This window comes from Sorex araneus, chromosome X (genome assembly GCF_027595985.1).
Source record: "Sorex araneus isolate mSorAra2 chromosome X, mSorAra2.pri, whole genome shotgun sequence".
In the NCBI taxonomy this organism is placed as follows: Eukaryota; Metazoa; Chordata; class Mammalia; order Eulipotyphla; family Soricidae; genus Sorex; species Sorex araneus.
Window position 1 is genome coordinate 286,251,770 of NC_073313.1, and position 24,389 is coordinate 286,276,158.

The 24,389-nt window shown below is 40.9% G+C and overlaps 1 protein-coding gene and 1 pseudogene across 1 annotated transcript in view; both read right to left on the bottom strand.

Annotated features, from left to right (window-relative positions):
• The window catches only part of LOC129399564 (uncharacterized), a 742,397-nt pseudogene that overhangs the window by 668,384 nt on the left and 49,624 nt on the right, over window positions 1-24,389 (bottom strand).
• Window positions 1-24,389, bottom strand: part of MGAT4A (alpha-1,3-mannosyl-glycoprotein 4-beta-N-acetylglucosaminyltransferase A) — a 118,861-nt gene that overhangs the window by 63,798 nt on the left and 30,674 nt on the right. Inside the window, exon 3 of the mRNA XM_055119712.1 lies at window positions 9,093-9,260. Within this exon, the coding sequence (XP_054975687.1) occupies window positions 9,093-9,260 (168 nt within the window). The remainder of the gene's footprint in view (window positions 1-9,092; window positions 9,261-24,389) is intronic.

The following is a 24,389-nucleotide window of genomic DNA, read 5'->3' on the forward strand; positions in this document are numbered from 1 at the left end:
ATGAATGTATGTTCAGTCTTGTCAAAAGATTTCTCTCCAACCACTTATATGACCATATGATTCTAATTTTCCTTTAGTTGACATGGTGTATCACATTAACTTATTTGCATATACTGAGGAATGCATGCATCTGTGGAATGAATTTCACTTGATCATGGTATATGATTCTTTTGATATACTGTTGGATTCATTCTGCTATAATTTTGTTGAGGATCTCGCCATCAATGTTTATTAGGGCTATAATTTCTGTTTTCAGTATTATCACTGTCTGGCTTTGGTACTAAGATATGTGGAAGCTGTTAGGAAGAATTCCTACTTCCCCAATATGTTAGAAGAGTTGAGGAGCACATACAGACAGTGAATGTTATTTCAAGGTTTGACAGAACCCATAAGTTCTGGGCCTAAGCTTTTGTTTTTTGGGAGATCTTTAATTACTGTATCAATTTCCTTACTCTTGATTGGTCTGTTCAGATTTTCCTCTTCCTCTTTGATTCAGTCTTGGGAGGCCATATGATTCTGAAAATGTATTGATTTTCTCTAGGCTCTTCAGTTTAGAAGCATAAGCTCATATGATCTTTTGTATTTTTTGTATTCCTGAGGTACCTGTTATATACATATTCCCCTTCATTTCTGATACCTCTCATTTGGGTTTTCTTTTTTTTTTTTTTTTTTTTTTGCTTTTTGGGTCATACCTGGCAATGCACAGGGGTTACTCCTGGCTCCTCTGCATTCAGGAATTACCCCTGGCCATGCTCAGGGGACCATATGGGATGCTGGGATTTGAACCCAGGTCGGCCGTGTGCAAGGCAAACGCCCTACCTGCTGTGCTATCTCTCCAGCCCCTGGGTTTTCTTTTTTACCTCATGAATTTGGCTAAAGGGTTTCCAATCTTGCTTGTTCTTTCAGAAAACCAGCCCCTAATTTCACTGACCATTTGTATTGTTTTCTTTTATATCACTTGACTTCTCTGATATAATAATGATATAATAATTTATATTATTTTCTTCCTTTCTGCTAAGTTTGGGATTCATCTGCTGTTCCTGTTACCAGTTTCTCAAGCTCTGAGGTTAAGTTATTTATTTAAACTTTTTCTTCATTTATGATGTAAGTCTGTACTGCCATAGCTTCTTAGTGGTAGTATTTCTGCTGTCTCACTGGTTCTCATAGTTTATGTCTTTATTCTTTTTATTCAGGAAATAGCTTATTCTTTCATTTTTTTCTTTGACCCAATGGTTATTTAACAGTATGATGTTCAGTTTACAAGTGTTAGAGATTTCCTGGCATTCTCTTTTGTTTGTTCGTTTGTGGGGGGCACCTGGCTCAGCATTCAGGAATCACTCAGTGTACTATGGCTTCTGTCCTATTTCCTGACATTCTTTTTATAGTTAATTTATATTTTCATGGCATTGTGATCTGAAAAGATACTCGATATAACTTCTATTCTCATGACTTTGCAGATACTTGAACTGTGTACCAGTCTATCTGCACAGTCTATCCTAAAGAATGTTCCATGTGCCCTGGGGAAGGATGCATTCTCAGTTTTTGTACAGTGGTGGGTCCTGTACATGACTATTAACCCCAGCTCTTCCAATGATGTCTGATCTGTCCAATGACATTAAAAGTCCCCACTGTTACTGTGTGCTGTTGCTCTATCTCTTCAGGTCTATTTTCAGTCCCTCATCTGATACCTATTTGTTGGTAAGAGTTCTGATCTCTTGACAGTATGTAATGTCCATCTTTGTCTCTTGTTACTTTTTTTTTTTCAGTGTTTGGGCCACACCCAGCAGTGCTCAGGACTTTCTCCTGACTTAGCGCTCAGGGATCACACGTGGTAGGAGCTAAATAAGGTGCTGGGGCTTGGATCTGGGTTGGCTACGTACAAGGCAAATGCCACACCTGCTGTACTAATGCTCCAGCCGACTAATTATTTGCTTTAGCTTGAACGTTGGCCTGATACAAGCATGGCCTTCTGGCTTTTTCAACCTATGCACTGACCTTCTAGTTCTTTCTAATCTTTCTTCAGAGCCTGTGTTTATCCTAAGAGCTAAGTATATCTCTTGTAAGTAGAAGGCTGGTTTTTAATTTTTTTATCTTGATTCATAAAGCCACTCTAAGTCTTCTGAAGGAATTCAGTTCACTGATGTTTACAGAAAATACTGATATGAAGGAATTTGTGGCTATTTTCCTATGAGGAATTTGGTTGTTTTTGCTATTTGGCATTTTGTTTTTAAAGGAAGCTGTTGAGTAAACCATTCCTTGCAGAGCTGGCTTACAGGCTGTTGTTTTCTGAAAATGTTTTTATCATGAGCCTGAGTGATAACCTTATAGGGTAGAGAAGTGTTGGTTGCAGGTTCTTTTCCTTCAGTATTTTGGATATCATTCCATTCTCACCAGCTGACTTATCATCATCATCATCATTATTATCACTATCTTGCTGGTAGAGTTTCATTTAAGAAATATGATGTGAGTCTCATAATGTTCCCTTGTATGTGAGACTTTGGTTCTTCTTGTCACTTAAAGATGACATCTCACGTTTTGAGTCTTGTCATTTTGATTACAAAGTGTCTTGGTGCTGTTCTGATCGCATTTATTTTGTTAGGCACCTCTGTGCCTCCTAGGTCAGCATATGAGTCTCCCTCAGACTGTGAAATTCTCAGCTATTTCTTCCACCAGCCATCCGTCCACTGTCTCTGCTGTCCTTATGGAATTTCAGTAATGCAGAGGCCACTTCTCTGCATTGTCTTTCTAAAATTGGCTTTCTGGGATTGTCAAATGTCTTTCTGAAATTCTCTTCACTGTAAAAAAAAAATCTCCCTTTAATAATCTTTTCTTTATTGATGATGTTTGTGTGGCTTGTCTTCAAGTTTATGATTCGAGTTTTGGGCATCCTCCATTCTGAAACTGAGTCCCATTATTAGCACCTTCCGTTTTTGTTTGTGCTCTTTTATTTTTCCATCACTCTTTTTTTATGATTATTGAGTCTGTTTTCCAGTCATCAGCTCAGTATACATTAAAAAGATTACTGTTCTGAAGTGGTACTCAGGCAGTGCAGAAAGTTCTGATGTAATTGAGAACTTTCTTAGGCTTCTGCTCCCCGCCCCCATCCAGGGATCCAGCTAAATTCCCCCCCACACCCCATTATTACTGATGCTTTGGTTCTAGGGGCTGATCTCCAAGTTTGAGATGACCTAAGCAGCACCTGTTTATGTATCTTGTACTTGCACCAGGATGACAAGAGGGGATTCTGCTATGACCAGTGCCTTGTGGCTACTGGATGTGGGCTCTGCCCAGTATTCAGCTGCTGCTGGTGTCCAGCAGCTTGTATGGCAACTTGGGCAATGCCTAGGAATGGTGGCAACATGTACCCAGTAACAGCTAGTCATCAGCATGCTAATCTTCGTAGCTTCAGGGGGGATTCTGCATGTAACAGTACCAGTGTGGAGGTGGCAGCTCCTGATTATAGTCTGAGGGGCAAGTCTCACCCCCAGGGGTGTGTTTTCCTACAGCTACCTCTGGGGTGGCATCTTCCAGCTGCGCTCTCAGGGACTTTAAGGTGCACATAAGTCCAGAGTATGCACATTAGGGAAACTTCCTTTAGTTCTGAGTGGCTGTGGCTGCTGGCCTGTCCGCTCACGCCACAGCTGAAGATCACTGGGGCAGAGTCAACCCCAGGTGAGTCGAGGGACAGTCCCACTGGAGAGGGTTCACCTCAGTCCCAGCCAAGTGTGGGCACATCCTTTATTGGGTGTTCAAGTTCTAAGACTCTTCTTAACCTGAGTGAATTCAAATACAAGGCTGAGTGATGGGGAACACTTGCCACTATGCACTCCAGCACAGACCTGTTGGGTGGAGCCAGGGCTGCAAGTCTGCTGGGTCAGGGCTGAGGAGCAATCCTGGGCAGGGGGAGTGTCCACTGCTGGGGTTCAGCAAGATCAGAATCTTCTATTGGGGAGCGGGAGAAGCTTCTGCACTCAGGGATCACTCCTGGTGCATTCAGGGGACCATATGAGGTACCAAAGATCAAACCCAGGTTAGCCACATGCAGGGCAAGCAAGCTCCTTAACCACCATAGCACTGTCTCTCCAGCCCCAAATCCCAATCTACTTCTGATTCAGCAAGTGCTGGTATAAAGCTGAAGTTGTTTAAAAACCCTTGTGTCCAGCATCTTCCCACCCTCGGCTAGTGCTTGCTACTTCCTTTGCTCTTTATAGTCTCTCCCTATGCCATCCCTGGCCCCTCCTGGGGAAGTGCTCCTTAGCTTGGGCCTTGCCTGCAGCTCTGTGCTTTGCAGCCCTGGATCTCCCTAGGGGGAAGGCTGTGTTCTACAGTGAATTTTCTCAGCAAAGCCCCAGGCAGGATTCGATGTCCAGCTCTGTTTGACGTGCTTATGCTGTTACTGCAGGAGAATTTACAGTACTATTCCTCTGCAGCCATTTTGGCCCCTTCCAGATAATAATTTGTGCCTTGTTTTCTTTTGCTATCTTAAAGTAAAATGTTAGTTCTCTGGGAATGTTAAATTTTTTCCCAAAACAATCGATGAAAGCAACAATTGCAGACCTCAAAAGTAAGCTACAACAAAGCATTCCAAATAGGAATATTATCATATCATGGGGGAAAGCAGTACAAGACTAGCATGTTAAGTAATATAAAATATTGCTGTTCATGTGACAGATGTTTTCGCTATTTAGAACAGCACCAGAAACCCCATTATTCAATAATTTTCTCTAGGACTATAATTTGTATGAATTAAAAAAATATTTAGTGATTACCTATTTTATTCCCCAGGAGTTGTATTACATGTTTGGAAACCATATGATTGGGAATTATGTTCAAACATAAATTCCGGGCCTGTGGGCTATGTCAGTGGGCTATGTCAAAACAACTGGCTTGCAGGCATATGAGGTCAAGAGTTTAACACCCCAGCTCTGCTCCATGTGCTGAGTAGAAAATCCTCACAACACTGTCATATGTGATTTCCTGGTTCCAGATTAAAGTGTGAAGTCTGTGGAAACCAAGAGTGTGTGAGCAGCTGCACTTGAGTGATGACTTTTGGCAAGGGTCACCACCATGTAGGTGACCACAGCAAGCAAGACATCACAAAACAACACCAAATGAAAGATGGGACAGGGCACCATTTTTTAAATTGAAAATCCTGTCTTGCACTAGTAGAATTGTATAAGAAAAAAGCCTCCAACCCCATCAAAAAATGGGGAGAAGAAATGAACAGAAGCTTCCTCAAAAAAGAAATACAAATGGCCAAAAGGCACATGAAAAAATGCTCCACATTGTAAAAAACTAAGCACGCTGAAGGGTGTGTGTACTCATGGGCTCTCTGGGCGGTTCTGTCTCACTGCCCGTGTTTGGTACTCTAGAACCGCTGTGTATCTATCGGCTGGATAGGGACGGCCGTTGGCCAAGGATGGGTGAAGGAAGAAGGAGGACCAAGCTGGTTGCTGATTAGTTACCGTTTATTCAATCTTCTATTTTTCTCATCTCCCACACTCCTAGCTCTGTCCTCTAAATCTACCTTAGCTCCTCTCTCTTCTCTCTCCTCCCTTTTTCTCTCTCTGCCCTTGCCCCTAAGTACACACAGCCAGGTAGTAAAATCAACATAAGAAAGCCCTTCCTGAGGGAACAAAACCTAGGGGCATTCCAAAGCCCTTCCTGACTGCCAGTAGGCAAAATACCTCTTAAGGGGTTTTTCTCCTTTCCTTAGTCCAAACACTTATTAACATTTTAATACTAGTTATTTTGTATGGACATAGCAAGAGATACGGCAGCTCTTCTGGCAACACCTTGCCACAGACTCAGACTACAGCACTCAGGCCAGATTAATCATCCCTAACCCTAGCAGGGTCCGAATCTAGTTATCACTGTTTGGTTATCATGACAGCATTTGCCCATGACCAAGCTCTTAACTTATAGTTCAGCATTAGGCACTTTAGCCAGGCCCATCTCGATGCCAGGGTAGCACACAACTCACCACTTGCCCTGGGTCCATCCCGTCCCTCGTCGGGACCCTGCTTTTGGGTGTGCTAGGAAGTAAGGGCAGCTGAGGCTTAGGTCAAGAACAGATGCCCAGGAGGAAAATATCATGTAGAGTCAAATGACTCCCAGGTTACAAAAGCATAGCATTTGCTAAGTCTTCCTGTGTCCATACAAAAGGACATGGCTCTGAATAAACTATGCAAAGGACTCAAGAAGAAGAGAAAAACAATATTTATAAGTCAACAGAACACAAAAAAAGAAGTTACAAATAAACACAGAGGAATGGGAGCACTGTGATGGGAGTAACCCAATAAATCTAAACTACCTGAGGCTGTTATCCTACACACATCACTAGTCATCAGGGAGATACAAATCAAAACAACAATGAGATATCATCTCACACCACAGAGACTGGCACACATTCAAAAGAACAAAAGCAACCAGTGCTGGTGTGGATGTGGAGAAAAAGGGACACTCCTTCACTGTTGGTGGGAATGCCAACTGGTCCAGCCTTTCTTGAAGACAATATGGACAGTCCTTCAAAAACTAGAAATTGAGCTTCCATATGACCCCACAATACCACTTCTGGGAATATATCCCGAGGATGCAAAAGAGCACAGTAGAAATGACATCTGTACCTATATATTCATTGCAGCACTGTTCACAATAGCCAAAATATGGAAACAACCCGAGTGCCGTAAAACAGATGACTGATTAAAGAAACTGGTACATCTACACAGTAGAATACTATGCAGCTGTTAGGAGAGATGAAGTCATGAAATTTGCTTATAAATGGATAAGCATAGAAAGTATCATGCTAAGTGAAATGATTCAGAAAGAGAGGGACAGACATAGAAGGACTGCACTCATTTGTGGAGTATAAAATAACACCACATGAGGCTGGCACCCAAGGACAGTAGAGATAAGGGCGAGGGGGACTGTCCCATAGCTGGAAGACTGCTTCATGAGTGGAGGGGAGAAGGCAGATGGAATAGAGAAGGGATCACTAAGAAAATGATGGCTGGAGGAACCAATTGGGATGGGAGATGCATGCCGAAAATAGATAATCGACTAAGCATGATGACCTCTTAGTGTCTGTGTTGCAAGCCATAATGCCCAAAAGTAGAGAGTATGGAAAATACTGTCTTCCATCGAGGCAGGGGGAGGGTGGGAAAGGGGGGTATACCCGGGATATTGGTGGTGGGGAATGTGCACTGGTGGAGGGACGGGTGTTTGATCATTGTGTGATGGTAACCCAAACATGAAAGCTTGTAACTATCTCATGGTGATTCAATAAAATTTTAAAAATTATAAATGAATAAATAAATAAGAAAATCCTGTCTTAAAGAAAGTCATAATCTAATGAAAATAACTTGAGGGCTATCAGAAATGTGAATAAGTTATATACAAAACTTTTCACAGAATTATAAAATGGAAGGGAAAACCTCCAAAAAAGCTCTACTTGTCTAGTCATAAAGTATGTTTTATTTGTTTGTGGGGAGGGGGGAGGTGTGCCACAACCAGTTGTGCTCAGGTCTTCTTCCTGGCTCTGTGCATAGGCATCACCCTATGTGGTGCCAGGAACAGAACCCAGGTTGGCCATATACAAGTATGGTGTATGTGGCCCACTTTACTACCTTTCTGGCCCCCCAAATAGTATAAGTATATTGTTAGCCCTCGTTTTTTTCAGCCAAAACTTTGTGTTTTGAAGAATAACACAATTACATAATAAAATGCTACTAATTTAATTTCAGCAGTCACAAGCAGTCTATAACAACACAATCACAATTTTGAAAAAAAATATAGAAAGAAAAAGATTGGAAGAAAAAAATGTTACCAGAAATCACTTGGCAGTGGACTTGAGGGTAATTTATTATTATCTACCCATCCCATAATTTTAAATGTCACTATGATATAACCCAAGTGTTATAATCAAGAAGGAAAACAGGACATGAAACTTTATAAAAAATACATGACATGAATCTCAAGATGAAAGCAATAATGCAGGAGTAGGTGTGTCAATCTTGCAAGATTATGTAACTGATTATCCTCATATATAAATTATTAGAATAAGAACAGCACAGAAATAAAGAGAAACTGATTGGCACTCATTTAACTTTGACCAGAAGTTCTAAGAAAGGGAACAAGTCAGGTACTCCCAGAGGACCTCTCATGGAGTTATGTATTTTTCTCCTGTAGACCATATTCAAGAGCACCAATTCCAGGGCTAGAATGATAGCACAGTGGGTAAGGCGTTTGCCTTGCATGCAGCCGACCCGGGTTCGATTCCCAGCATCCCATATGGTCTCCCATGCACCGCCAGGAGTGATTCCTGAGTGCAAAGCTAGGAGTAACCCCTGAGCATCACTGGGTGTGACCCAAAAAGAAAAAAAAAAGAGCACCAATTCCTTCAAACCACTCAGAAGTTTTCCATCTGAGGTCCAGACACATTGTAGCATTAACAAACACATATGAATAAAAAGTTAAATTTTAATTTCATCTTGAATATATATTTTAGAGTATTGTTTCTTCATTGTTATCAATGGTATGTATGTATGCATCTACATGTGTATGTTTCTGGCATGTACATATGTATGCATTATCTTTGTGATGCTGGGGATGGGACCAGGGTTTTAACATGCTCATCCAACAAGCCACATTTCTGACCCTTGGTAAAAGACACACAACTGTAAGCTAACTTAATATTACTCTTTCAAATTCAAAGTAAGCCATTAGTAAAAATTGTTTTTTAATTCAATATAATACTTATAAGCGATAAAGATATAACCTTTAAATATGTTTACAACAAAAAAGGTTTTTTCTTACTATAGCATTTTAGCTCACAAGGATATTAAAGTTGTAATTTTATAATTGCAGATCCCCATGTCAACTCCTCTACCAGTGATTCCTCCTCTGTTACTCTACAGCCTGTTTCCCCTTCCCCACCCACAGCTTCAGGTTCTCATGGCAGAAAGTTCTGGGTAGTGATCTTCTCTGCAAAGGCTAACCCAAGCCAGGAAATAAGCTACCCTAGATGAGTTTGAAATATTTTACAAAACCCTCTACACAAACCATCTTTCAAAAACACAAAACCTCACATGTACCTGAAAATCTATTCAGTGTATCCTTGCTTCCATTTGTCTCTGCTCCCACACGCTTAAAATGCTGCACAATGGCATTCAGCTCAGAAGAGCGCTGAGAGATTCTATGTTCAGCTATTCGAAGACGTTCTTTCAAAGCAAGAAATTCTCGTTGATATGCAATCAGTTTCTCTAGAAGAAAAAGACAACCACTATTAGCATATATGCATATATATTTATTTTTTGTGATTTTTTTGGGGGGTGGGGGAGGCACACTTGCAGAGCTTAGAGGCTACTTCTGCCTCTGTGCTCAGAGCACATGTGGGGTCTAAGATAGAACCCAGGTCCCAGGTCTTTTGCAGGTCCCAAGTCATGAGCCATCCTATATATATATATATATATATATATATATACACATGAGATTGAACCCTGGTTCAATATCTGGCACAGTATATGGTTCCCAAGAACCACCAGGGGTATATATATATATACATTTATAGCTATATATGTCTATATATTTAAAAACAACACAAAACAGAACAACACAATCAAAACAGAACACAATCAAATCAGAAATTTTAATTTTGACTACATTTATCAGAAACAAATATTTGTGTAGTTACTAATACAAAAATGAAAAGAATAAAAAGTCTGGGCTGGTTATATAACAAAGATACCACTAACTTAGTGCTTTAAATATCTGTAAGAATGTGAGCACTTCCTACCTAGTACTTCAGAAATTTAAAAGCAGGAAGAAAAGACAAAAGAAAAACATTTAGAATGAACAAATACAATAACTATTACTTGAAAGGTACAACCAACTATAAAGACTAAATCTGAATGAAGAAGAGAAGTACTGAAATTGGTATTATACCCAATATCTTTTTTCTGTTAATCTAAGATTCTGAAACATAGAGTTTTCAAAGAAACTGCTGCAAGTGCTTCAAGTCATTTGTCCAGTGAAATAGGCACTTTTTCATATGCTCCAATAAATCCAAATAGTTGGATTTATTGGATTTGGATTTGATTGGATCATATGAAATTGCTGATATTTGATCACTTTGACAATAATAACCATTTCAAATGGTTCCAAATTTTAAAACTCTGGGCCCAATTATTTTTGGAATGTGGGGGGAATGTCTGAACACTGCTCAGGGTGGGTGCAGGGCCCCACCCATTAAAGTTTGGAGTGAGGGTGACGTTTGGTGGCCAAGCTGTGATGGCTCTGTGATACAGGAATGACCCAGCCTCCAGGGCCACACGAGGTGTTGCTCAGGGCCCTCCGGGATGCACTCAGTGATGCTCTTGGGGACCTCGTGATGCTGGGGATCAAACCAACAGAAATATTTCTGGCCCAGGTGCTAGCATTACTTAGGGCTGACCCTGGTTCAATCTCTGGCACAGTATATCGTTCCCAAGAACCGCCAGGGGTCACTCTTAAGCACCACTGGGTGTGCCCTCCCCCCCCCCAAAAAAAAATCTAAAGCCCAAAGATGGGCTTGGGGGCCAGAGATAGTCCAGGGGTTAAGCATCATCACATCCCAGTCCGTGAACTTAACTGTTAGCCAGGTTGGGAGTATCACCAGGATTGAGCACTGCTTGGAGTCCCCTCCCCCCACCCCTAATAAAGCCAAAGCCCAAAACACCTGGCTATTATGTATGCTGAAATGAAAGCTAACAAAAAATTAAACTTATTTCTGACATCTGATATTAAATGCAAAATCTTTATAACAACAAAATCTCATAGTGATAGAATGTTATTAAGTCACCAGGCCCATCTCTCTGTCCTGTGGTGATTAGTACCCACAAAAAAGCGAGTTATTTTAAAGATTACATGAAGAAAGAATATCCTGTTACAAATTCCAACATCTAGCAAGCATTACTTTTCAGTAAGAAACTGCCTTTGAAAAACATTTTATTTCACATTCATCATCATTATACAACCATCTTAAAATAGAAAAGTGACCTAGATGAAGTTATGGACAATTTCTCACTTACAAATCTCCCAAAGAAAAAATAAATTAAAAGAAGTGGCTTCAGAAAACAGTCTAGAAAAGCCAAAAGACATAGTGAACAGAAGCCCAAATGCAAAAACTAACAGAACCGAACATCAACCCACCATTTTAATGAGAAACTCACTGGCTAGGTTGCACTGTCTAACACCACAGTGCTGAAGAACCAGTGGAAAGGCTAGAGAAATCAAAGACTCTGGACCCCAATCCAGAGATTCTGACTTAGAAGGCTGCCCAAGAGCCTCAGAATTACCCGGTTGCATGTACATATGGTACAGTGAGTAGGACATTTGTCTTGCATGTGGCAGACTTGGATTCAATCCCCAGCATCCCATACAGCCCCCCAAGCACCACCAGGAGTAATTCCTGAGTGCAGAGCCAGGAGTAACCCCTGAGCACAGCTGGGTGTGACTCTCCCACCAAAAAAAAAAGCAAAAAAATAAATAAACAAATAAAAGAATGTTTGTTTGTTTTTTTAATTAAGGCACCATTAGTTACAAATTTACTGACAGTAGAGTTTCGGGCTGGAGCGACAGCACAGCGGTAGGGCATTTGCCTTGCATGTGGTCGACCCGGATTCGATTCCTCCGCCCCTCTCGGAGAGCCCAGCAAGCTACCAAGAGTATCTCACCCACATGGCAGAGCCTGGCAAGCTATCTGTGGCGCATTCAATGTATCAAAAACAGTAACAACAAATTTCACAATGGAGATGTTACTGATGCCTGCTCGAGCAAATAGGTGAGCAATGAGATGAGTGATACAGTGATACAGTGATAGAGTTTTAGGCATAACTGTTCCAGCATCAGTCCCACCAGCCTTCTTCCCTCCACCATATCCCGGTGCCTGCCCAGCCCCAGCTCCTCTGGGGCAGGCAGGGTTGGAAGTTGGGTGGCTGTGGTTTGGGTCTCCTGTTGCCAGTGCTGCTGTCAGATGTACATATGTGGCATACCTCTGCAGCCCTGAGGTGCCTGCGGCTTGTCACTTCCTGTCTAACTCTACTACCAGCCTTGATTCTCTCCTTCCCTGTCCTCATTTCTCTAGTCTTGGGTCCAGACTAATCTGGGTACCCACCTTGATCCCTTGCATTCCCTGTCCTGTTAGTCTATGTATTGCAGATAAGTGAGGTCATCCAATGTCTGTCCTTCTTCTGACTTTACTTAACACAACGGCCCATTTTCTTTTCTTTCCCTTTTGGTTTTGGGGCTATAACCAGCGGTACTCAGGACTTACTCTCAATTCTTTACTCAAGGATCACTCCTGGTGGGCCTTGGGAGGCTGGGGATTGAATCCCAGCCTGCAGCATGCAAGGTAAATACCTGCTGTACTATCTTGCCATCCCTGAACCCCAGTTTTGTTTTGTTTTTTATTTAAACAGCAATCATTTTCCTCGAAGGAATTAATCTCTTTCTAGGAAAAAGTTCCAAATTTCATCATCAAGTGACATGAGAAAGGAAAACAGTGACTTGTGTAACTTGAAATAACATTAGATTATACTGAGCAATAAGTTTATAACAGTTCTGTACTCTAAAACATATTGTCAATTATTCTATTCAACCTGATTTGTTTTCACTGGGAGCCACCTCCAATGGAAGCCGAGGGGTAGGGGCCCCTCCAGGTGGCTCAGTCCAGAAGTGCAGACCATCCACATAGTCATCTGCTGGTGCCTCAGAAACCTCCAGGCCCGAGGCCTGTGGTGCTCAGGGACCAAAGCCAGGGTCTCCCACATCTACTACCACAGAACCATCTCCCCTCCTCAAATGAAAACTTTTCAGACTCAACAAAGGAGCTGGGATGAGAGTTTAAAAAAAGAGTTATAAACCATTTTCTTTAAATTCTTGAATTTATTAGTAGACATTTTCCATACAAGTGTTATGCTCAGTTCTCCATAGGAAACTGAGTAACAGAGACAGAATGATACGTACGCATTTGCTGAGGAAGAATTCCTCTGGATGAGAACACTGTAGTCTACGTCCTAATCTCCTGCATTTTAAAAGCTGAATATTAATGAATCTACACTTCGAACCATCTCTGGCTGTATTTCCTACTTTTAAGTAGGGCTCGTTATTTCTGGCATATTTTATGCTTTCTTTTTTTCCTTTCCTTATCTTCCTCATTCCTTATTTTCCAACTTTCCTTATATTCTCTTACAAAGCCCTTTTCACATTCTTAATTTCTTTCTAGACTTTTTTTTTTCACTTTGGACTACACTTGACAATGCTCAGGGGTTACTTCTGGTTCTGCATTCAGGAATCACTCTTGGTAGTAGTCGGGGAACCATATTGAATGTTCTCCAATCGATGTCTGTAGTTCATTGGTCTGATGCCTTTCAATCTTTATATTTTATAACTTTCACTGAAAATAAGTAAAAATTTTATAGTTTTCCTTCTTGAACCGTAATGACAAAGAAAAGTAATAGAGAAAAACACTTAACTATTAGGAAATGCAGAGAGAGCATTCCTATCACCAAACTCTAATGGTGCTGGTGAAGTCAATTCCCAAAAAATGCCCTGTCAGACTGAGTCTTGAAAGGGAAATACACTAAGAGAATGTTCTCATGTTCAAGCCCTGAGCTTCCAATTAAAGTCAAGATGAGAGTGACACACTTTGCCCTAGTCTTGCAACTCAGTACAATAACAACTCTGGATATTACACATTAAACAAAACTAAAGATAAGAGGAGGCAGAAAGGGAAAAAAAAAAAAAGAGGAGGCAGAAGAAAGGATCTGTTGACACTCAACAAAGCATTTGTTGACTTTTCTTTTTGACAAACTTGTCCCAGCCGGGACCTGGAGAAGCCATCCTCAGCCTGGAAACACAGGCAGGAAAACACACAAATGACCCGAGAAAACATCGCTTTCTGGAGCCAATAATCTAAGGTGCAACCTGCAAACAGGAACTTTCTGATGGCTCCACTCTAGCCAAACACCATGAGAAAAGCCACTGTTCTGTCTTTACTGCTGGCAGAAGCCCATCGGGGAGTTGAGCCCACTGGGCAACATGCGGGCTCAGACAGGTTGGACTGAGGATCAGAATCCTCCAGGAACTGATGATGACGGTGACAGCACTCCTCTCTTCCCTGGGCACCATCCTCTGAACACTGCTCCCAGGCAGCAGGAGCCTCCAGGTGGGGACTGACAGCCAAGGGAGACTCGTGGACAGCCTTCCTTGGCCAGCATCGAGGGAGCAGACTCACAGGAAGGCCAGTGACATCTTCTGGTATAGACACAGCTGAACATAAGAGCCAGGGAGATGCAACTCCAAAGGGAAAAGACAACCAGTGTAGGACAATAGCAAACGAATTATCTGGTAATAATCTTAAAGTCATCAAAAACAAAAAATTCTTCAACAGGTAAATCAAACAAAAGGAAAAACAAACCCTAAGGAACTGAGGGTATGAATGATAGAAAAGATAAACATTTTAGACACTCCAATATAGAAACATAAAGCTTAATGTGTGAGTTCAAGAGCAGAATGGAGGAGCTGAAAAGAACCAATGTGATTCCTCCTGGACAACAGAGAGAAGACTGGGGGAGGAGGAAGAGAACCACAGAGAGCTCTGGAATTATGCCCGAGGGTCAAAGGTTCAATTGTCCTGTTTACAGAGTCCCAGAAGTAAAAGAGAAGAGGTGGTGTGGGAAATTTTTAGAAAGAGGTGTCTAGAAGTCCCCCAAATTTGACAAGACATAAAAATACTACATGAACATTCAATAAATTGAGAAAATGTCAAACAGGATAAATCTTTTAAGAAACACCTTAAAAGACCATCATAAAAGTTCAGGCAAAAAAAAAAAAATCTTTAAAATAGCCAGATTACCAACAGACAAAACCAACGTGAATACAGTTCATTCCTCATTAGAAATAATGGCAGTTAGAAGAATAATGACAAGATATTATTCGATAAATTTAAAAAAGCTTTTGTGTGTGAAGCAAGGGAGCTTTTATTGGATTAATCTTGTTTAGAAAGACATGAGGGGAGAGAAAGAGAGTAAATACATGTTCAAGAGAGAACATGGGCTTTTCCAGAGTGGAAAAAGCGAAGAGTCATAGACAAGCAAGCAAGATACGTGTTCAAGGGAGAACACGGGTTTGAGATCAAGCCTAAAATTTTAAATTTTTTCAATTAGAATATATGGTCCAATTATGTGCTATCTGCAAGGCTGATTATCAATACCATGAACTCTTAGGCAGCAATAAAAAGATATGATCCAAGGACGAGAGAGCTAGTACAGCAGGAAGGGCACTTGCTTTGCATGCAACTGACCTGGATTTGATCCCTATCCTGGTACCTCTATGGTTCCCTGAGTCCCACCAGGAGTACGTTCTGAGCACAATCAGATGTGGCCGGAAACAAACAAACAAACAAACCCAAACTCCACAATACTACTGAAAACCAGATTAACCTGGATGGACTTCAATATGCTGAGCAGAAAATGTCTATTTCAAGAGGCTACATTCTGTATTTTGCATTTCATCTATAGTGATTAGAAAAGATCAGTGGTTGTAAGGAGCTAGGAATGCAAAAACAAAAAAGCAACCACTATGGAAAAAATGGAGGAAGTTACACTTTGTAGCTCCCCATAATCACAGAATCATTTAAAACTGCTATTTTTAAGTAGCAAAACAAAAAGAATGATTTTTAAAAGCTCTAAGAATGAATGAAATAGAATTTCTAAGCCCCCCACCCCTGGCCACCAAATACTGTTTTTACCTTTAGTCAGTCATCCAACTGGAAGAAATTCATCATAACATTTGCCATTAGAACCCAGAATATTCTTTATTGCTAAAAGGATAGGTTAACAATATTCGTCCATTATATATTTATTCAACAAAATTTGCTAGATAGGTTTTTAAGAAGACAAATAATAAAATCTAGTGTGCATACAGGTAAATTATATATCATGTCAAAATGGAACAAAAATTAAATCGATCACTTTATTTATTTTTTTAACTTTTTTTTTTTAATATATTCTTTTATTGAATCACCATGTGGAAAGTTACAAAGCTTTCAGGTTTAAATCCCAGTTATACAATGCTCGAACACCCATCTCTTCACCAGTGCATATATTCCACCACCAAGAATCACAGTATACCTCCCCCCCACCTCCCCAGCCCCCCACCCCGCCTGTGTAACTGATAAATTTCATTTTTCTTTCACTTTACTTTGATTACATTCAATATTTGAACAAAAAAACTCAGTATTATTATTTGGAGTTTCTCCCCCCTAAAGTCGGACCTGCTGAAAAGGAAGCATTTGATAATTTTTTTTCTATTGCTGAGAATGTAGAGATATGAGGTCAAGCGGTCACACTAGCAGTCGCACGGTTTTGGATTTCTGTATTTTAGTAACTAAGTCCAGAGAAATATCTGCCAGAAATTGCATCATTGCAAACTTGTACCTCTCAGCTACTTTATAGTCCACATATGACTGCAATCTTTCTATGTCTGTCTCTTTCTTTCTGACTCATTTCACGCAACATGACACTCTCCATGTTGATCCACTTATATGCAAATTTCATGACTTCATGTTTTCTGACAGCTACATAGTATTCCATTGTGTAGATGTACCAAAGTTTCTTTAACCAGTCATCTGTTTTTGGGCACTCTGGCTTTTTCCAGATTGTGGCTATTGTAAACAGTGCTGCAATGAACATAGAAATACAGATGTCATTTCTACTATACCTTTTTGCCTCTCCGGGATATATTCCTAGGAGTGGTATTGCTGGGTCAAATGGAAGCTCATTTTCTAATTTTTTGAGAATTGTCCATATTGTTTTCCAAAAGGGCTGAACCAGTTCGCATTCCCACCAGCAGTGAAGGAGAGTTCCTTTCTCCCCACATCCACGCCAACACTGGTTGCTTTTGTTTTTTGGGATGTGGGCCAGTCTCTGTGGTGTGAGATGATATCTCATTGTTATTTTGATCTGCATTTCCCTGATGATTAGTGATGTTGAACATTTTCTCATGTGCCTCTCAGCCATTCGGATTTCTTCTTTGGGAAAGTTTCTGTTCATTTCATCACCCCATTCTTTGATTGGGTTGGCAGTTTTCTTCTTGTGGAGTTCAACCAGTGCATTGTAATCTTTGATATCAACCATTTATCGGATGGGTACTGCATAAATATCCTTTCCCATTCTGTAGATTGTCTTTGTATTTTGGTCATTGTTTCTTTTGAGGTGCAGAAGCTTCTTAGTTTGAGATAGTCCCATTTATTTATCTCTGTTTTCACTTGCTTGGCCAGTGGTGTGTCAGCTTTGAACATACCGTTGGCTTCAATGTGGTGGAGGGTTTTGCCAACCTTGTCTTCAATGTACCTTAGGGATTCTGGTCTGATGTTGAGGTCTTTAATCCATTTTGATCTGACTTTTGTACATGGTGACAGGTGGGGGTCTAAGCCCATTTTTTTGCATGTAGCTGTTCAGTTTTGCCAGCACAGTTTGTTAAACATGCTTTCCTTGCACCATTTCACATTTCTTGCTCCCTTATCAAAGATTAGATGATCGTATATTTGGGAGTTTGTGTCAGAGTATTCAACCCTGTTCCACTGCTCTGCAGCTCTGCCTTTGTTCCAGTACCATGCTGTTTTAATTACTACTGCTTTGTAGTGGAGTTGGAAGTTGGGGAGGTTGATTCCTCCCATTTTCTTTTTCCCAAGTATTGCTTTAGCTATTCATGGGGGCTTATTGTTCCATATGAATTTCAGGAGAGCTTGCTTCATTTCTTTGAAGTATGTCAAGGGTATCCCTATAGGGATCGCATTGAATTTGTACAATGCTTTGGGGAGTATTGCCATTTTGACAATATTGATTCTTCCAATCCATGAGCAGGGGTTGTCTTTCCATTTCCTCGTGTCCTCTTTTATTTCCTGAAGTAGCGTTTTGTAATTTTCATTATACAAGTCCTTTACCTCCTTTGTTAAGCTGATTCCGAGGTACTTGATCTTTTGAGGCACAATTGTGAATAGGATTGCTTTTATCATGTTGCTTTCTTCTCTCTCATTATTTGCATATAGGAAAGCCATGGACTTTTGGGTATTGATTTTATAGCCTGCAACTTTACTATATGAGTCTATTGTTTCTAGGAGTTTCTTGGTAGAGGTTTTAGTGTTCTCTAAGTATAGTATCATATCATCTGCGAATAATGAGAGCTTGATTTATTCCTTTCCTACCTGAATGCCCTTAATATCTTTTTCTTGCCTAATCGCTATTGCAAGTACTTCCAGTACTATATTGAACAGAAGTGGAGAGAGTGAGCATCCTTGTCTCATCCCTGTTCTTAGAGGGAAGGCTCTTAGTTTTTCCCCATTGAGGACAATGCTTGCCATAGGCTTGTGATAAACAGCTTTGACTATATTGAGGAAGGCCCCTTCTATACCCATTTTGGTGAGAGTTTTCATCATAAACAGGTGCTGGATCTTGTCAAATGCTTTCTCTACATCTACTGATATGATTATATGATTTTTATCTTTTTTTTGTTAATATGATGGATTATGTTGTAAATCGATCACTTTAATTGTACTTACAGCTCTAACAATGTAAAAGCGGTGCAATCAAGGAATAAAAGGTCAGATGGTCTCCCACAAAATTATGAGGTATAAGAGTTCCTAAAGCTTTGATGATATAACAGCAGAAGAACTTGATGTAATGCTAAGAACCTATTGCAAATACACTGCAAATCTAGAATTATGAAATACAAACAGAATGTGCCCTAGGTTTATGGATGGGACCAAGCCATTAGTGGTATTTAAAGAATTCTGCCCAGGTAGACTAATATACCAATCACACTAGAAACACATGGAATGAAAACCCGACTTTGCTTTGTTCAAAATTTTACCGAGCTTTTTAATATCGTAAATTTACTATCTTTTTCTTGGTTCCATATTATTTGTAAAAAAAAAATTACATATAAAAATAAACGTGTTTTCAGAGAAGGGAACAGCAAGTAAAATGTGGTTGTTGGTCATGTGGGGGAAAGATGATGCGGGCCAAATATAGACTAGAGACTGAACACAATGGCCACTCAACACCTTTATTGCAAACCACAACACCTAATCAGAGAGAGAGAACAAAAGGGAATACCCTGCCATAGTGGCAGTGTGGGGTGGGGGGAGACGGGACTAGGGAGGGGGGGGAGGGATGTTGGGTTTACTGGTGGTGGAGAATGGGCACTGGTGAAGGGATGGGTTATCAAACTTTGTAAGGGAGAAACATGAGCACAAAAATGTATAAATCTGTAACTGTACCCTCACGTTGACTCACTAATTAAAAATAAACTATTAATTAAAAAAAAAAGAAAAAAAAATAAACGTGTTTTTGGATTCAGATGGGTAGAACAATATGTTTTATTCTGCTACAATGAGAGATTTATGATTGAGTTCGGGAAGTTTAGAATTTATGACTACTATCAGGAAATATAGGAAGACTGTCACTTCCTTCTACACACAATCAAACCCTTTCCACATCACATTATGTTTGGGGATTGTAGTTTTTTTTTGCTTTTTGCTTTTTGGGTCACACCTGGAGATGCACAGGGTCTGCACTCAGGAATTACTCCTGGCGGTGCTCAGGGAACCATATAGGATGCTGGGACTCAAATCCGGGATGGCCACATGCAAGACAAATGCCTTACCTGCTGTACTATAGCTCCAGTCCCATGGGGATTGTACTCTTGAGTATCATGCTAAGGTGGAAGGAAATCAGTGAGCTCAACAACATCTTATAGTTTTTGTCTACTCTGACAGTTTCTGAAAGTTCATCTCCACTGATCTTTGGCTCACCAACTCTGCTTCTTCATCTAATTACATAAAGGGATTGTACAAATCAATCAGATGCTATTTTCAGAAAGGATGGCCCTACCTGGTAACAGACACCACAGTTTCTAGAAAAAAAACACACATCCCCATTTATAGATTCTCACTACTGGCTGAGCTTACAGACTGAGTATACTTCTAGAAATTCCTTAGGTCCTGGCCATCCACCTTTCTGAACTGAGACTTTCATACAGTCCTCCACACACCACTAGGAGTGATCACAGAGTCAGGAGTAAGTCTGAAGAGTGCCAGGTGGAGCCCCCAAACAAAACAAAATTATATATTTAGAAAAAAAAGTTGCTTATATAACATGTGTGATCTCAATTACATTTTATTTATATTTAATACAATACTTTTGAAACAATTTTGACCCCAGAGCCTTAGAGGACCCTAAAGACTATGTATATAATTTGCATCTACAAATATATATATCAAATTAAAAATTAAAATCAACAAAATGCAACATAAAAAATAAATGTTACCAACTTGGTAAATTTTTTTTTAATTTTTTTTTTTAATTTTATCACCATGTGGAAAGTTAGAGAGTTCTCAGGTTTATGTCTCAGTTATACCGTATTCAAACACCATCACTTCACCAGTGCCCATATTCCACCACCAAAATCCCCGGTATACCCCCCGCCCCCCCACCCCAACTGTATAACTGATGAACCTCACTTTATTTTCTCTTCACCTTGATTACGTTCCATATTTCAACACAAAACTCACTATTGTTGTGGGAGTTATATCCCCAAACATCAACTTGGTAAATTTCAGATCAATATCATAGCCCCACTTTCAGTCCTGATTTTATATGTGGTGATTATTTTTAATACCTCATATTAAAATATTTTTCTCGCCAAAAATTTAATATGGCAAAACCTTCCTATGCAATAATTTTATGTGTATATATGTAGACTTTAAGGAATTCTTACATGTACATGTTTTTGTTTAGGAAGAGATGGGGAGATAATGCAAAGGGCTGGAGCACATGTATCACATGTGGGAACCCCAAGCTCCAACCCTGTCTCCACATGGTCCACTGCATGATCAGGAATAACCTCCAAGCCCAGCCAGTTAGGCGATCTCAAGGTAAAAAGAGAAATCAAAATTATCTGGGGGAACATATTTTAAATGACCAGAGGACTTCTATAATATAAAAACATTTTACAAATGTTTTTGTAATCTTTTTAATACTTAAAAAAATAGTAAAGCAGGTAGAGTGCTTGTTTTGCACAGAGCGAACCCAGTTTCAATCCCTGAGACAGCACCACATGCTCAAGGCCACTCTCCACAAGTTCAGACAAGCCTCCCGCATGAAGGGACCAGCAGAGGAACCCAGGTGTGCGGGACCTGGGGCTGAGATCTCCAAGCCTGCTTGGATTGAGACTGAACCTTCTCCATCCAGATCCCCCATTTTCCAGTAGCTAGGCAGCCACACTCACAAACTGCCCCGGGAACTGTGTAATCCCACCAATGACCAACATCCAGAGACTATAAGACCAAGCTCCCGGAAGCGCACGGCTGCTTTTGTTCTCCTTCTTGGAGAACCTGACAAGCTACCAAGAGTCTACCCCGTGCGGGAGAGCCTTGCAAGCTCCCCATGGCATACTCATATCCCAAATACAGTAAAAATATATACATGCCTTTCGGAGAGCCCGGCAAGCTACCAAGAGTATCCCATCCGCACGGCAGAGCCCGGCAAGCTACCTGTGACATATTCGATATGCCAAAAACAGTAACAATATGTCTCATTCCCTTGACCCTGAAAGATCCTCCAATCATTGGGAAAGACAAGTAAGGAGAGGCTGCTAAAATCTCAGGGCTGAGTGTAATAGAGACGTTACTGGTGCCCACTCGAGTAAATCGACGAACAAAAGGATGTCAATGATACAGTGATACAGTGAGGACTTCTAAATTCTGGCATATCAGACTGAAGAACCCCAAAAATCTCCCCCAAAAGGCAAAAATAAGCTGGACAAAAGAGTCAAGAACAATCATTTTAGTACGTTGGAAATCAAACATACATGCAACAAACCAAGAAGTCCTTATGAAAAGTTCTACAGAGAGACAAGCATAAATTTCCCTGCCAAGATCTGCCCTTAGCCCTTCAAACTCTCAGCTCAGAAGCTCAGCAAGGCAGAACAGGCCTTGAAAGGAGCAGCCTCCCTGACACCTGCAGAGGCTTTTCGCACCCTCTGGGATGCTGATGGTCAAGATGGTGACAGCAGAGGCCAGTGAATAGGAGCTCAGCAGCTCTGCCAGGTATGGCTGCTGATCTACTTGGGGCAAACAACAGCCTGTCAGCCTTAAAATTGGGGTCAGGAACGAGGCGGAGGGGTCTGCTCTCATCACTCCTCATTGACATCAAACTGGAAATGTTAGAAACTCAGTAAGATGGGAGGAAGTATATGGCTCTGGGAAGGTCAAAAACGATGTTGGCCCACAGATGCCGCACTTATTTTAGGAGAAAATCCCCAAAACTAACTCCTGGAACTAAGAACAATTATAACAAGGTTTCAGGATTCAAGACACAAAATCAATTGCTTTTGGGGCCGGAGCGACAGCACAGTGGATAGGGTGTTTGCCTTGCACTCGGCTGACCCAGGTTCGATATCCGGCATCCCATGTGGTCCCCCAAGCACCGCCAGGAGTAATTCCTGAGTGCAAAGCCAGGAGTAACCTCTGAGCATCGCTGGGTGTGCCCCAAAAAGCAAAAACAAACAAACAAAAAAAATCAATTGCTTTTTTATACACCTGCAATAAACAACTGGGATTTAAAACTGAATTGAAAACAGTGCCATTTACAGTAGGATTCCACAAAATTTAATATTTAAGTATATATATAACAAGCATACACATTTTGTTATATCTATATGCTGCAATTTTATACTCTCTGCTAAAAAAAATCGAAGATTATCTAGATAGGTATTTCAAGATTTCAGTGTTTTAGTATATGTATCAGATGTCAACTCTTCCCATTTAAATTAAGAGAGAAAAAACAAAGTCAGAAGCTTTTGTAAACATCTTCTCCAAGGAAGGGGGAAAGGCTCAGATGGTAGTAATACATGTTACACTCGTCATCAGAGAGAAAGGTCTATACCGCACTGTAAAGCCCCTCCCCTACAAACATGATTTTCAACAGGTGCTTTCAAAACATTGGTTGAAAGTCCAACAGTCATTCATGACTTTTAAAAACCCAAACCTGTAACTTACATCACACTTACCAGTCATGTCACTGTTTTTATTCAATGCTGCACTGGAGTTTCTAGTCCATACAATTTAAGGGAGTGTGGAGTGGGGCAAGTAAGCAAGGTAATAAAAGAGGAAGAGAACAGGAAAAGGGAATACAAAATGATTAAGTTTTCTAAGGGAGTAGGAGGAATAGGCAAGACACCAAAATCTGTGACTTGTGTCCATTATTACATGGGTTTCTAGAAGAGAGTGAAGGCATGTGTAACAAGTTCAATACAACACTCTTCAACTAGAATTTTTACCCAGTCACCAAAGTTTGAAACTAGAATTTAACTATATATGCCATATGATTTAAAATATTCAGAAAGTATTTAAGAATGTACCACAGTTGGGGCCAGAGCAGAAAGTCCTTATCTTGCACATGGCTGGCAGGGGTCAATCTCTGGCACCACATAGTCCCCAAGCGCCCTCCCAGGGGTGATCATGAGCATGAGCCAAGCCCTGAGCTCTTCCAAGTGTAGCACCAAAACTGGAAAAAATGGGGGGGGGGGGGGAAGCACTGCAGCAAAGCAAACACAAAAGCCAAAAGAAAGCACTGTGACCTGGAAAACAGGACATCCCAGGAGGGAGCCGCAGGAGAAGGGGGGAAGGCAGCCCCAGGAAGACAGCTCTGGGAGCTGGGAGTGCGGTGGTCCAGAAGAAAGAACAGAGAGGTGCAGGAAGAAGTGAGCTGCGAATGATGTGGAACTGAGACATCACTACTGGCAGACATCTGATACAGAGAAAATTGATAAGGGGAGAATCAGGCACCACCAGGAAAAACAAAAAGTTGTACAAAAAAACCCTAAGACTTAGCTGAAAATCATGTCATTATTTATTTTTTTTTCTTTTTGGGTCACACCTGGCGATGCACAGGGGTTACTCCTGGCTCTGCACTCAGGAATTACCCCTGGAAGTGCTCAGGGGACCATATGGGATGCTGGGATTTGAACCCGGGTCGGCCCGCGTGCAAGGCAAACGCCCTACCCACTGTGCCATCTCTCCAACACCCATGTCATTATTTATAAAGTAGGTATTGGACTTCACTTATAAGTAAGACGTCCACAGACAACTAAACTTGAAAAGAACTGAAAAAAAAAATGTGTACACATACAAACACACAGTGGTGGCTTGCTGGCATATCTGTAGGAAAGAGACAGAGAGAGTGGGGGAAGTGGGCATCTCTGGGCACCCTGGGGCACAAGACAGACATACACGCAGGCAGGGGTCAGGGGGCTCTGCAGGACAGCTGGAGATCCTTCAAGAGCTGAGG